This window comes from Cibotium barometz, chromosome 16 (genome assembly GCF_041138505.1).
Source record: "Cibotium barometz isolate CiBa-2024 chromosome 16, ASM4113850v1, whole genome shotgun sequence".
NCBI classification, from domain to species: domain Eukaryota; kingdom Viridiplantae; phylum Streptophyta; class Polypodiopsida; order Cyatheales; family Cibotiaceae; genus Cibotium; species Cibotium barometz.
The window spans coordinates 22,761,736-22,774,789 of record NC_141061.1 but is presented as its reverse complement, the minus strand read 5'-3'; the positions used below and the strand labels follow the sequence as shown (position 1 = coordinate 22,774,789).

The 13,054-nt window shown below is 44.8% G+C and overlaps 1 protein-coding gene across 2 annotated transcripts in view; it reads left to right on the top strand.

The window, feature by feature from the left end:
• The first annotated feature begins 520 nt into the window (after positions 1 to 520).
• Positions 521 to 13,054, top strand: part of SS4 (starch synthase 4) — a 70,742-nt gene continuing 58,208 nt past the window's right edge. For both annotated transcript variants that reach the window (XR_015267650.1, XM_086810329.1), the window contains exons 1-2: positions 521 to 1,347; positions 1,683 to 1,950. Coding sequence is in view for 1 of the 2 variants with exons in the window: in XM_086810329.1 (XP_086666455.1) it covers positions 1,157 to 1,347; positions 1,683 to 1,950 (459 nt within the window). In the remaining variant the exon portion in view is untranslated. The remainder of the gene's footprint in view (positions 1,348 to 1,682; positions 1,951 to 13,054) is intronic.

The following is a 13,054-nucleotide window of genomic DNA, read 5'->3' as shown; positions in this document are numbered from 1 at the left end:
CACACACACACACACACACACACACATATGTATATATATGTACACACACACATATGTACATATATGCACACACACACACACGCACACATGTATATATATAGGTGTCAAACTTTGAAGTCATGTAATAGCCACTTGAGCAAAGGCCCTTCAACACATTTGATTATATTTTAGCTTCTAATCTTGAGATTTGCACTTTGAATGTGTGTTAACAATGGACCGAATTGGATGAAGTTACAATAATATCTCCTTTGGTTATGCTTTCCACCACTACTATCAAGTAGCACACACACTCACATGATCATGATGATGATGTTACGTGCACATACTACCTACTACCAGTGTCACAAGATTGGAGTCTCAAGGTTGATTTTTACCACCTTTTTAAAACCTATTTTTACCCATTTTCAATGTTTTTTATATGCAAGTTTTTCGAAATGCACTTCAATAGGTTATAGAAGAAGAACCTTCAAACTTTTGGAACCTTGCTTTTCATTGAATTTTTTAAATCCCACTGCCTATTACTCTTTTGCAAAGATAAGGTGTGAGTGGCCTTGTGTAAAGCGACTCAAAGCCTCAACACGTGACATCCTACAGGATTTCTGAGCCCCAAGCCCACAAATGTTTAAGCATATATTTCCTATAAAAACCCCATCGTTTACCTCAGCACCTTTGTGCTCCTGTTATGGAAGGAGCATAGGTTATACAGCAACCCTTCAAGGTCATGCAGCTAACGGCAGCACAGGTAATTTAGTAATCTCGCCAAATTTTTGCGCAAGCATACAGCTGATGGGATGCCCAGTTTGAGCAATTGTGCTGATTTGGTAGCTGTTGATTGGTCCATGGCCTCGGCAAGTTGATGTCATCAGTACCCATTTCACTGCATAGCTCTAGCATCCTTGATGATTTGGCAGCTGTGGATTGGTCCAAGGCTTTAAAGAATCGATGTCATGAGAACCCATTGGAGTGTTTTCGCAATGCAGAATTCCTAAGGGTGCATTGGCTCCAATGCATAGCTGGGCTTTAACATGATCTTCTTGGGCAGCAGGAAGGCCTTTTGGACATTTTTGGTTGATTTATTCACAAAAAGCCCATATGGATCTTAAGTATTATAGTATTTAGTTCTGGGTTTTGCCTCAGAAGCCTTGCCTATTGCAATATGACTGCCATTGGAGCTGCTCCTGTGAGTCTGTCAGCAGTGAATAGCAGTGCAGGGATCGGAAGGGCTCCACAACCGCGATCCGTCTGCTGCAAATGTTTCAATACAAGGGCCAATCCTTCTCTACTGGGTAGTCAATGTAACACATGCCATATCATGCCCACATGCAAAATGCGCGCTAGAAATGCGAGGTATGCTTTCAGTGGCTGTGTAAGTCTCACAAAATTATCCAGTTCAAGACCCACTACCACTTGTTATCCTTCAAGAGATGGAAGGTAACGACTCTAGCAAGTGAGAGCGCACGTGTGCACACATGCACAGACACACACACTCTCACCCACAGAAAAACTGCAATCTGTAGTACTACCATACTTTCCGCTTAATTATTGCCCCTCATGAGGTGCAAGATGTCGATTCTAGTCATGTACCTAGGCTGCCAATTTAGGCAGAGCTTTGCTGTTCAAGCTACATATTTTGCATGTGAGTTTCACATTAGGTATTTGTCAAACGTGTTATTGTATGGCAGAGCTTATCAAAAGAAAACCCCTGTGAAGAAGGTGCTGGGAAAGGATTTGTCTCCTGTTGATCCAGAAAGCTCAGCAATCGAGGGTGGCAAAGAGGTGTCTGAACAGGGTGCTGAAGTACAAAATGGCAACATAATTGGTGATACTTCTGAGCAGGTACTGTCTAGCAGTGACGAGACTTCATTTCCGGCACCGAATGTAGTGGGCCACAATGAGCTCCAACAGGGGAATGAAGCTGACACCGCTGCTTCCTCAGCATCTGATTCTCTGGTATCTCATCTGTTTTCATCAAGCTGTAGCATGTGTTAGTACTTTTGTGTCCTTTGTTGGGTTTTAATTCTATGTAGATTTTGGTTTTTCCATTTATGCAATGTAAATGACTAAAAGTATGAACTAGGAGATGCAGGTGTGTGACAACAGTATTTTTCCCAGCCCTAAACAGGGCCTAAAAAGGGGGATTTTTCTGGGTTTTTTGGTTTTATTTGGGGATTTTGTGGCTTTGCTGCTGGCCGACCAGCAGTCCCCCTCAGTATATATAGCTTTGCCTCATCATTCACTACTGTGTACCATATCATTGATCATATCCGGTACCACTTCATATGCTGCTGCTATTGCTTCTGCCGGGCTCTACACCACATAGTTTCATCATCTTCACCTGACAGGACAGCACCTCAGCGTTTTCTCATCTGGCCACATTGAGGTGGCCAGCAGCCCACTCTCTGCTACTACTGGTCACACCATGGGACAGCTGCCCGCTCTGCTACATTCAGCATTTACATTCAGTACATCAGCATATCATCAGCGCTTACATCCGTGTTTGCATTCAGTATCATCAGCACTTACATCAGCGTTTACATCAGAGTTTACATCAGCGCTTACATCAGCATATTATCAGCGTTTTACCACAGCTCATGGGACAGCAGCCCCCTCTGCTACATAGAGCACTTCAGCGTTTTTTCTCAGCTCTCACCATTGGGACAACAACCCACTCTTTGCTACATCACACCATCAGGATGGCAGCCCACTCTCTGCTTATCTTCACCATTGACACCACTTTAGGTACTCAACACCCGTGTCACTAGAGCTTGCACCACTCGGGACGGCAGCCGTCTTTGCTCCTCACCACTCGATAGGTACTCGGCACCCTTGTCACCAGAGCTTGCACCCTTCAGGTCTTGCAGCACCCTTGTCATTAGAGCTTGCACCACCACCACCACCACTCGGGACGGCAGCCCTCTCTACTCTTCATCTACCACCTCAGGTACAACAGCACCCTTGTCACCAGAGCCTGCATCACTTCATCTTCCACTGCCACTACCACCTCGGAGTGTAACTTCCCGGGTGCCCCTCCTCACGGGAGATGCCAGATTATCCATATACCAATACCATAACACAGCCCAACATGAGGCAACCATAAAATTCAGCCGGCACATAGTTGTAGAAATGCCGAGCCAGCAATATAAACCATATACATCCGTGTGGGTATTGATTCTTCCCCAAAAACCATGGGTCTTCATGCAATAGAGCTGGTACAACAAGTACAACTCTCCATTTAGCCGGTACAAGTACAATGGTTGGTACAACAAGGATAAGGACTGGTACAGTAGGTACAGTGGTTGGCACAGTCGATAGAGTGGCTAGTACAGTAGGTACAACAAATACAAGGGCTGGTACAGCAAGAACAATGATTGGCATAGTAGGTATAGCAAGTACAAGGACTGGTACAACAAGTACAGTGGATAGAAATCATAATAAAAGTAGGTACAGTGGTTGGCACAGTTGATAGAGTGGCTAGGACAGTAGGTACAGCAAATACAAGGGCTGGTACAGCAAGAACAATGGTTGGCATAGTAGGTATAGCAAGTACAAGGGCTGGTACAACAAGTACAGTGGCTAGAAATCATAATAAAATGATTAAATATCCTTGCCTTCAGTATTTCTTGCGATGGAAGCCTTCAAAACAGTCCCCAACAGCTGGTATTCTTCATGGGCAGCCTAAGAGAGAGAGAGAGAAAGAGAGTAACCATCATTAGGGAATAGTGGTAGAGGATAGTGTGCAGCAAGAGAGCCTCCTCAAATGAAGAGAGAGGGCTTCAATTATAGATTTGGGCCTCCCATGACCTAAAATAGCAAGAGAAGGCTATAACGACAAGTGTGAGGCCACTTGTCTCACTTTGATCCACTTTCTTGCCACATGTCACAATCTAAGAGATGGGTTCTCCCGTAATCTTTATCTCTAAAAATATCCCAACTAGTAGCCCATTTGTCATAGGTACTTTGGCAACTCTTGGTATCTACTCAATTCCAAACGTAATGACGCGAATAGAATTTCCATCGGAGTCGGGCCAAAAATAGCAACTCTCCTAAATTTTAGGATTGTGATCCTTTGTATTCCAGGATGATCCCCCATTTCCAAAGCTTGTTCTTTCCAAATATTTGGACATCCTCCAGACCCCTTTCATATTGGAAAATGTCTAGGCTGGTGACATCTTCTCGGAAATAGTTGACCGTAACTGTGATAGCTCCCTTGCGGGAAAGCAAGGTTGTTCTCATCCAAAAGGATGAGCCTGGATCTAGTTATACTAGAGTCCTCAAATGAAGGCCATCCAGCCTTAAACAGTGACTATATACCAGTTAACTCCCAGGTGGACATCTATCATACTCTACAGAGAAAGAGATGGGCTCAAGTCACATGTCAAAGTTACTGATCATATCAGTACTCACTGATCACATTAGTGAAGGAGAAAACATTGGTGGAGCCTCTCGGAGTTTACCCAGTCTCATGTAAGCCTTGCTTGAGTGGAACTCTCAAGTCAATATCTAGTCTCATAACGATATATCCAAGCCACTCCGCAAGGGAAATAGTATAACAAATACTGCAGATATAGCAAGGTAATATCTTGGGTTTTATCTAAACCCATGTACACATCCTCTCCAACTTCTTGAAAGTTGTCCGCAACTTTAAGCTTCAAGCCCATCAAGTGGGTGAGACAAGACCGTCTCAAAAATCCAATATAACTGAAAGAATCCATGTGGTTATTCTTTCTATCTTTAGCGGTGCATATGCCCTATCAACTACTTATTTGCTGTACTAATTCTTTCTATTTGCTACTTCCCTTAGTGCTAGGCTTCATTATGGCTGAGTCTGCCTTGCATCTCCGGGGGTTTGACAGAAACTTGGTACAAAGGACTTTGTGTGAATATATGCTCTTATGTGTGTGTGTGTGTGTGAGTGGAGTGTGTGTGTAAGCATATCTTGATACAAAGTTCTACACCCACTATTGGGCACTAATGACGTTAGTGGGGATGTCGTAGTATCTAGTCTATACTATGCATAATGGAGTTGATAGTTATATAGTCTTGTGGGTTGACTACCATGAGTATATAACATGCACGTTCCTAAAAGGTGAATTTGGGCATGTTCCTGGATTCATCTAGGTATATAACTGAAAGAATCCATGTCCCAAATAAATGGGCGAGACGTAACAAGTCTCCATTATAGCAATATCAAAATCATGTCCTAAAACAAATAGGCGAGACAAAACAGTCCCATAAGTCAAGATATCATAATCATGTTTCTCTGTCCATACTCCAAATCGAATCCAACTCCAAGGAGCAGTTACTCGTTCTCCAATCCCGGGTGACGTCAAACGCATGCTACTCTCCATTGGGTTCCACGCCAACAAGGTGTCGGTCCACAACCCTTGGCGTAGACATAAGTCCCCTGCCAACCAGGCGTCATGTCTACTTTACCACTTGCACTCCGTGTTGGTGCTCTGACTACACACTGTGGAGGAGAGGTGGGCTCAAGTCCGTAACATAAGATAAGAAGCACAATAGATATCTTGGTGCTCCATAAACATTTCTGGTACACGTAATTTATAGGCATTTTGGCCACCAATAGTTTTACAGGCATTTCGGCTGCCAATAGAAATCCTCGATCCATGAGAAAACCATGAGTTTCATAAGTCCAATGCATCCCAAATAAAAGGAGCCAAAAACATAATCCTTCCCAATAAAGGGAGCCATAAACAATGTTTCCCTGAAACCATCTCAAGGCAAACAATAACACCTTTCTTCTTGCATGATGGCATATCCTTAAGATATCTCGAGATATATCCATATAGCTTGCCTATAAGCTTGATAATATAATCCACAATATCCATATGGAAAGAGTGCTAAACACGTGCACTTAAAGCCAACTTCATACTTCCAAGATAAAATTTTGTGAATTCATAAATCCTTAGATCAACAAGCTATCAATTGCTCATGCTCATGCTCATGCTCTTGCTTCATAGGCTATGAAGCGGTTGGCAATGCTTAACAACAATGATGATAAGTGTGGGCCCCACTTGAGATCCTTTCTCTTTCTTATTGATAGAAGGAAGCCTCCACTTCTAAGAAAGCCTATGCCCTGATACCAATGAAACTCACGGTGCCCCTCCTCACGGGAGATGCCGGATTATCCATATACAAATATCATAACATAGCCCAACACGGGGCAACCATAAAATTCAGCCGGCACATAGCTGTAGAAATGCCGAGCCAACAATATAAACCATATACCTTCATGTGGGTATTGATTCTTCCCCAAAAACCACGGGTGTTCATGCAATAGAGCTGGTACAGCAAGTACAACTCTCCATTCAGTCGGTACAACAAGTACAATGGCTGGTACAACAGGTATAGTGGTTGGTACGGTAGGTGCAATGGTTGGTACATCAAGTATAAGGACTGGTAGAGTAGGTACAGTGGTTGGTATAGCAGGTACAACCAAGGAAGACATGGAAATATTTCTGAGGCACCCATCTCGCATCTTTACGAGGGTGATTTTTGAAAGTCAACAAATATTTGATATATTTATTTTCTAGTATGGGTTGATGTAATTTGATAATCAATGATAGTGTCTAGAATCAAAACTTCTTCGTCACCTTTAAGAGGTGGATCCTCATACACAAGATGAGTGGGAAGTGATCCCCTAAATATCACTATGAACATTACTCGCATGTAAAAGAGTGTGAGTGCTAGCAGATACATCATGACTTGTTGCAATGTGCGCCAAAACAAGGGGTTACCCCTCACAATTGCATCCCATATTATGCCCACACCTGTAACATTAACCGGGATACCAGGCACCCCAAAAGTTTGCCTCGTTATAGAGGTTCCTTCTGTCCAATTACGAGACACTAAAGATCTTCGTCTAAGAACAGTGGCTGTTACAACCAGTACAATGATTGGTACAGTAGGTACAACAAGTACAGTAGGTACAACAAGTATAATGGCTAGAAATCATAATAAATTGATTAAATACCCTTGCCTTCAGTATTTCTTCGTGTGATGGAAGCCTCCAAAACAGTCCTCGACAGCCGGTATTCTTCATGGGTAGCCTTCAAGAGAGAGAGAAAGAGAGTAGCCATCATTAGGTGCAGCAGGTACAACAAGTATAACAAGTACAAGGGCTGGTACAACAAGTACAGTGGCTAGAAATCGTAATAAATTGATTAAATACCCTTGCCTTCAGTATTTCTTCACGATGGAAGCCTCCAAAACAGTTCCCAACAGCCGGTATTCTTCATGGGTAGCCTTCAAGAGAGAGAGAAAGAGAGTGGGCAGCCTATAATGGTGGTAGAGGCTAGTGTGCAGCAAGAGAGTATCCTCAAATGAAGAGAGAGGGCTCCAATTTATAGATTTGGGCCTCCCATGAGCTAAAATGGCAAGAGAAGGCTATAACGACAAGTGTGAGGCCACTTGTCTCACTTTGATCCACTTTCTTGCCACATGTCACAATCTAAGAGATGGGTTCTCCCATAATCTTTGTCTCTAAAAATATCCCAACTGGTAGGCCATTTGTCATAGGTACTTTGGCAACTCTTGGTATCTACTCAATTCCAGATGTAATGACGCAAACAAAATTTCCATCGGGCCAAAAATAGCAACTCTCCTAAATTTTAGGAGTGTGATCCTTTGTATTGCAGGATGATCCCCCATTCCCAAAGCTTGTTCTTTCCGAATATTTGGACATCTTGGAGTCCACCAAACCCCTTTCATACTGGGAAATGTCTAGGCTGGTGACACGGAGTGCCTTTGCATCCATCGACGCGAGCCTTCGACACCGACCACATCTCAAAGTGCTTTGCCTCACATCGATGGGGGCCTTCGTCATTCGACCGTGCTTCAGCTCCGACATCATCTCTACTTCTGCACTGGTCTTTCTACTCAGAGTCACCTCACATCAGAGGGCTCTTGTACATAGGTGCACTCACCATTATATATAGACTCACTCACATATTTCATGTTGTGTTGTTTTTCCTTGATCTCTCGTACATATGGTCCTTTTGTCTTTTTGCCCTCATAGCAGGTGCATATACACACGCACGAGTTGTTATTTCAGCATAGAGTATGGTTATGTGCGTGTGTACATGTGTGCGCATGTGAGGGATAAAGAAAGTTTTATTTTCGCCTAGACTAGCTGTATGTATATCATACCATCATCATCATTAACATCATGATGGTGAGCACCATAGTGAGCATGTGAATACATGTGCAAATCCATCTTCATATCAGTACCAAGGAGATCTCATGTGTGTATGGTGCCATCGTCATCCATCTAGAATTTCCAGTCAAGTGGCTCATCATTTCCACGGTCTCATCTCTTCGAGAAAGAGTGTCTGGCTGCCACTGGATATGAGGTGCTGAGTGAAAGAAAGAAAGAAAGTTATATTAATGTCTACGGAACAAGGGCCTATGAGACCAAAAGTAATACAATGGTACCATGGATATACTGAGCCATGGAAAACTGAAAGAAAAAGTAAAATGAAAACATCTGACAGTACATGTGATCAACATATGATCCTGTGTAGAGTGAGATATGCTGTGATCAACTAATGTCGATACTCGCCTCGGCCAGAACCGATCTGATGGTGGAGTGAATGTTAGGCCTCTGTGATGGGAGTGTGACATGTCGGTGGAGAACCTCACGAATCCGTCTGTGTGTGGTGGAGGGTCCTGATGCTCTGGGTTGGGGATGTCTTGCTCGCAGAATGGATCGAGCTCTCTCACTAAGAACTCCTCTGGGGCGTGGAGCTGGAGCGTGGGTACGGGTGGTGGGCTCTGATGTCGTAGTAGAGGAATTGTTGTGGGCAGTAGATTCCGATGTGGATGTATGTACCACAAAGAAATCTGTGATGGCTCTCTGTGAGGTGTCCTGTCGGAGCCGGGGCTGTCTCTCAGCATGCTGCCTCAACACTACATCCCTGTGTCATTTGAGCTCCATCAAGTACATGCCCAAGCACCTCTGATCCGCAAACTGTATCACCCGTGTGAGTGGTCCGAATCCCTCTCGGAAGAGGCAATGGAATCTCCCCTGTATCTCATAGTAAGCCGGGCAACTGAGCATATAATGGGTCTCATCCTCTACTGCTCCTGTGATGCATACTGTGCATGTCCTCTCCTCATGTGGGATAAGGCGGTGGGAGGATACCCTGAGCTGGCCGATCGTGATAAGCATGGCATGTGACATGTGTATCTGTATGTATCCCAGGATCTCAAAGAATCCATCCTTGGAGAGTCTCAAGAAGTAATCTCTGTAGAACTCACACTTCTTACCAATCTCTGACGGAGACACCCATGTCTGGTGTATGAGTAGATCTAACTGGATGATCCGGTTGATCTCCTGACCTTGAGAGATCAAGGTATGAGGAATCCAGGCTATACTGAAATGGGGGGAGACGGTCCATCTGTATGCCATGTGCATGAAACCACTCGACTACCTCTATTAACATCTACGGAAGATCCCAAGGGTCTATTAGACCATAAGTAATAAAATCATACAATGGATATACTGAGCCATGTAAGAACTGAAAAGGAAATTAAAATAATGGAAAAACACCAATGTGTATATACATCGAGGTAGCAGTTGATATCCTCTGATCGCACCTCAGCGAGTACCAATCACAAGGTAGAAAGAGGGTCAGGCCTTTGTGATGGCAACATGTCATGTTGGCGGAGAACCTCCCAGATTTGTCTCTGCTTGATGGAGGGTCCTGATGCTTTGGGTCGGGGGCATCTAACTCATAGAATGGATTGGGCTCTCAATTAAGAATTCCTCAAGGGCATGGAGCCGGAGCATGGGTATGGGTGGTGGGCGTTGAAGTTGGAGCAGAGAGATTTATCAACTTCTACGAGAGCCGAAAAATGCCTGATGAGACCATGAAGGTACAATGAGTATACAATTTTTGCTAGATAATATATAGACGATCTCTAAGAGCTAAAACAATAGATGAGTAGAAGATAAACTTGGTAGGTCAGTGTAATAAAGCATATGCCTGACTAGTCGAAGGAAGCACCTGTGGGTTCGGCCCTCCTCTAGGGCTGTGATCTCACTCTTTGTCAAGGCAACGAGGTTACATGTGTCTAAGAACATTATCTTTTAGGACATGAAATGGCGACCCTCCAAGTGGATGTTGTTCGACAAATGTTGGAGTTTGTAGGATGCTGTGGTCTTTGAGATATCCACTGTTATGTACCTAACACTAATTCTCAGGATTAGGATTAGATCCTAATCTGGGCAGGGTCGGGGAGCCTTGAGAGTAGGGGGAAGGCTGCAGGTGGCTAGGGTTCATTGTTATTGATAATCCATGGTTACTGGCTATTTATGATTGGATGTTCATTTATAGCAGCACTAGTCACTATATAAGTGACTCGTGGTTATTGTGTGCATGAGGCGTTGGTCTATGCTTGCACTAGAGTAGTCTTGCTCCTGCCATGGAAATGGCGGTTCATAGTGTCTTTCGGAGGGTCCCTTAGGATAGGCTTTGGTAGTATGGGACGCCAGGGCTGATTGGCTTGGCCTGTGGGAGTGGAACCTTGGCCCTTGGCTCGGGGGAGATTCCGAATGGAATCTACGGTTGGGAGGTGAGTTTGCCTGCGCCCCTCTATGTGATCTAACCTTGCGTGTTTAGCTTGTGTATCAGGTGGTCTTATGGAAGGAGCTTTAGAGTTGGTATCAGAGCTGTCTTGATCATGGGAGCGGGAAACCCTACAGGGTTTGTGTGTCTAGCATGTGTTGTCAACAGTCACCTTGTTGAGATATCTCTCGGTCACCATGTTCATGTTTGATTTGCAAATTTGGGAAGTGCTTTTTTGTTGGGTTTGTATGAAGGAACTTGGTGGATTCCATGAAAAGAGAGAGAGCGAGAGAGAGATGCGCATGTGCGAGTGGTGATATGCTGTCCGAGCAACCCTAGAAATCCTAAAACACAAATCCCTGGTCACTTTTGGTCGATGCTTTTTGTAGTTGGTGTGCTTTGCTGCATTGTTTGTGTTCTCCTCAGACTGAGAACAATTATCATGAATAGGAATCTATCTCGGTTAGTCTTTGACTGCCTTAAGTATCGAGAAACTTCAAGTCCCAATTCAGCCTACTATGTCAAGGTAATCAAGATGCAAGCGAAATCTGCCAACATCAACACTACTGGAACTAGATCGATCAAGAATAATCCCACTAGTCAATACCTTGCTACACAATCGTGAATATCAGCCATACTGACCCAAACAAATCACAACACATGTCACACTTAAAGAGGTGTGCACACCTAAGCAGGTGTTCACACACATACATATGAATAAGTTTACACATACACACATAAACGGGATGGACACACATGTGAAGACTTTGAATACCCAACAATCCTCCCTTCGGAGCGAAGGAGGTGAGACCCGACACAAAAGAAAAACACTATCTTCTAACCCCATCACATGCTTTGTCAGAGCCGACTCATCATGCATACCTCGAGTGTCATGATAGTCCTCCAATCACATAATGTAATTGTCACCATTTGGCCACCCAACTGGTCCATCCGCGCTTTCTCATTATGTATATACGTTGGAATGGCGTCCATTGGAGTTGCATTTGCTGGGTATTGATGCTACTCATGTGATAGTGTAGATTTGGCTTTCCGTTGGGACTTGGGCCTGTGTACATGCCCGGAAATGCCTGGAGGATTGGTGTTCCATTGTGTCACGTGCATCCCGCACTTAGATGCCACGTAGACATTTCTGTACAGAAGGTGCAGGACCTGGGATGGTGAATTGGTCCCATGTGAGCCCAGTCCGGGACGAGTCAGCCAGGGATCCATCTCGAGGTCAGGTGTGCATTGTCCTGCACATGAGTCCAAGGTCAGGTGTGCAGAGTCCTGCACATGAAGCAGTGCCAGTCCGCGCTGTGAGTCTCCCTCTGGAATGATGTCAGATGTTCTGTGTATCTGGTTTGCAACTGGATGCCAGGCCTTTGTAGGCATGTAGGTTTGCATGTAGAGATGGGGCCAGCCCATAGGGCTACCCCAGTGCGAAGATTTGCACTTGCACTCTTAGTGTGGGCATGGGGGAGGTGTAGAACCACCCCCAAGGGGCCAGGAGGGCCCAGGCTGTGCCCACCAGCCATGGCATGGGCTGGAAGGGGCTGTCGGCCAGCTTTCAAGCTGCCGACAGGTCTAATACCCTACCCAGCAAGTCGGCCAGGTGTAGGGAGCAGTCCCACACCCATGCGCTGATTGCCCAGCAGCCAGGATGCTGTCCCAGAAGGCTGCGCAGAATGGCCAGCATTTAATAAAGTGTGAAAACATTTTATTGGAAAATACCCAGTCGTGGAGCTTTCTGAAGCTGGCCGACTGGATGCAAAAGGGGGTATAAAAGCCCAGCCAAGAAATCAATGAGATCATCTCATAATTCACCAAGTGCTCCAAGCAAACAAGGGCCAGGACAGCCAAGAACTTGCTAAAGCAAAGGGGTGAAGGACTGAAGGTCAAGGGCAGGTTTTCCAGCCAAGAAAAGGTCAAGTTTCTGTATTTGTTTTCAGATTTACATCATTCTAATAAAGCAAATACACCATCCGTGGTGGGGGCCCTACAGAGGGTAATTGGGACCCAATACTGTGTCCTCTCCATCTCCCCCTTCTCTCTCTATTTTCTGCACATTGTCTTTCAGTTTGTGCGTTAATTCCGTCGCAAAAAGAGTGCTGATTTCTGAGTTTTGAAGTACCGATCCTTCTCCGAAGCTTCCGCATATTACAGTGGTATCAGAGCTCACTTCAAGGACAAAGATTCAGCAAAGAAAACCAGAAATTTTTTTCGCTCGTGTGGTTGGTTTTTAGACGCCGGTGGACTACCCCTTTCGGAGTGACTCCTGTCCCTCGAAGGACGGTTGGTTTTTAGCCTCCGGAAGCCTCTGGAAGTCTCCCACACAGATAGTGGATGGTCAGATTGCGTTCCGGAAAGGAATTGCATTTTCCCGCTATGGCGAGTTTCGGCGACAAGAGAGAACCAGAACCATGGGACCAGAGTGCACCAGGCAGCCCAGCTAGGGCAACCGGCTTGAG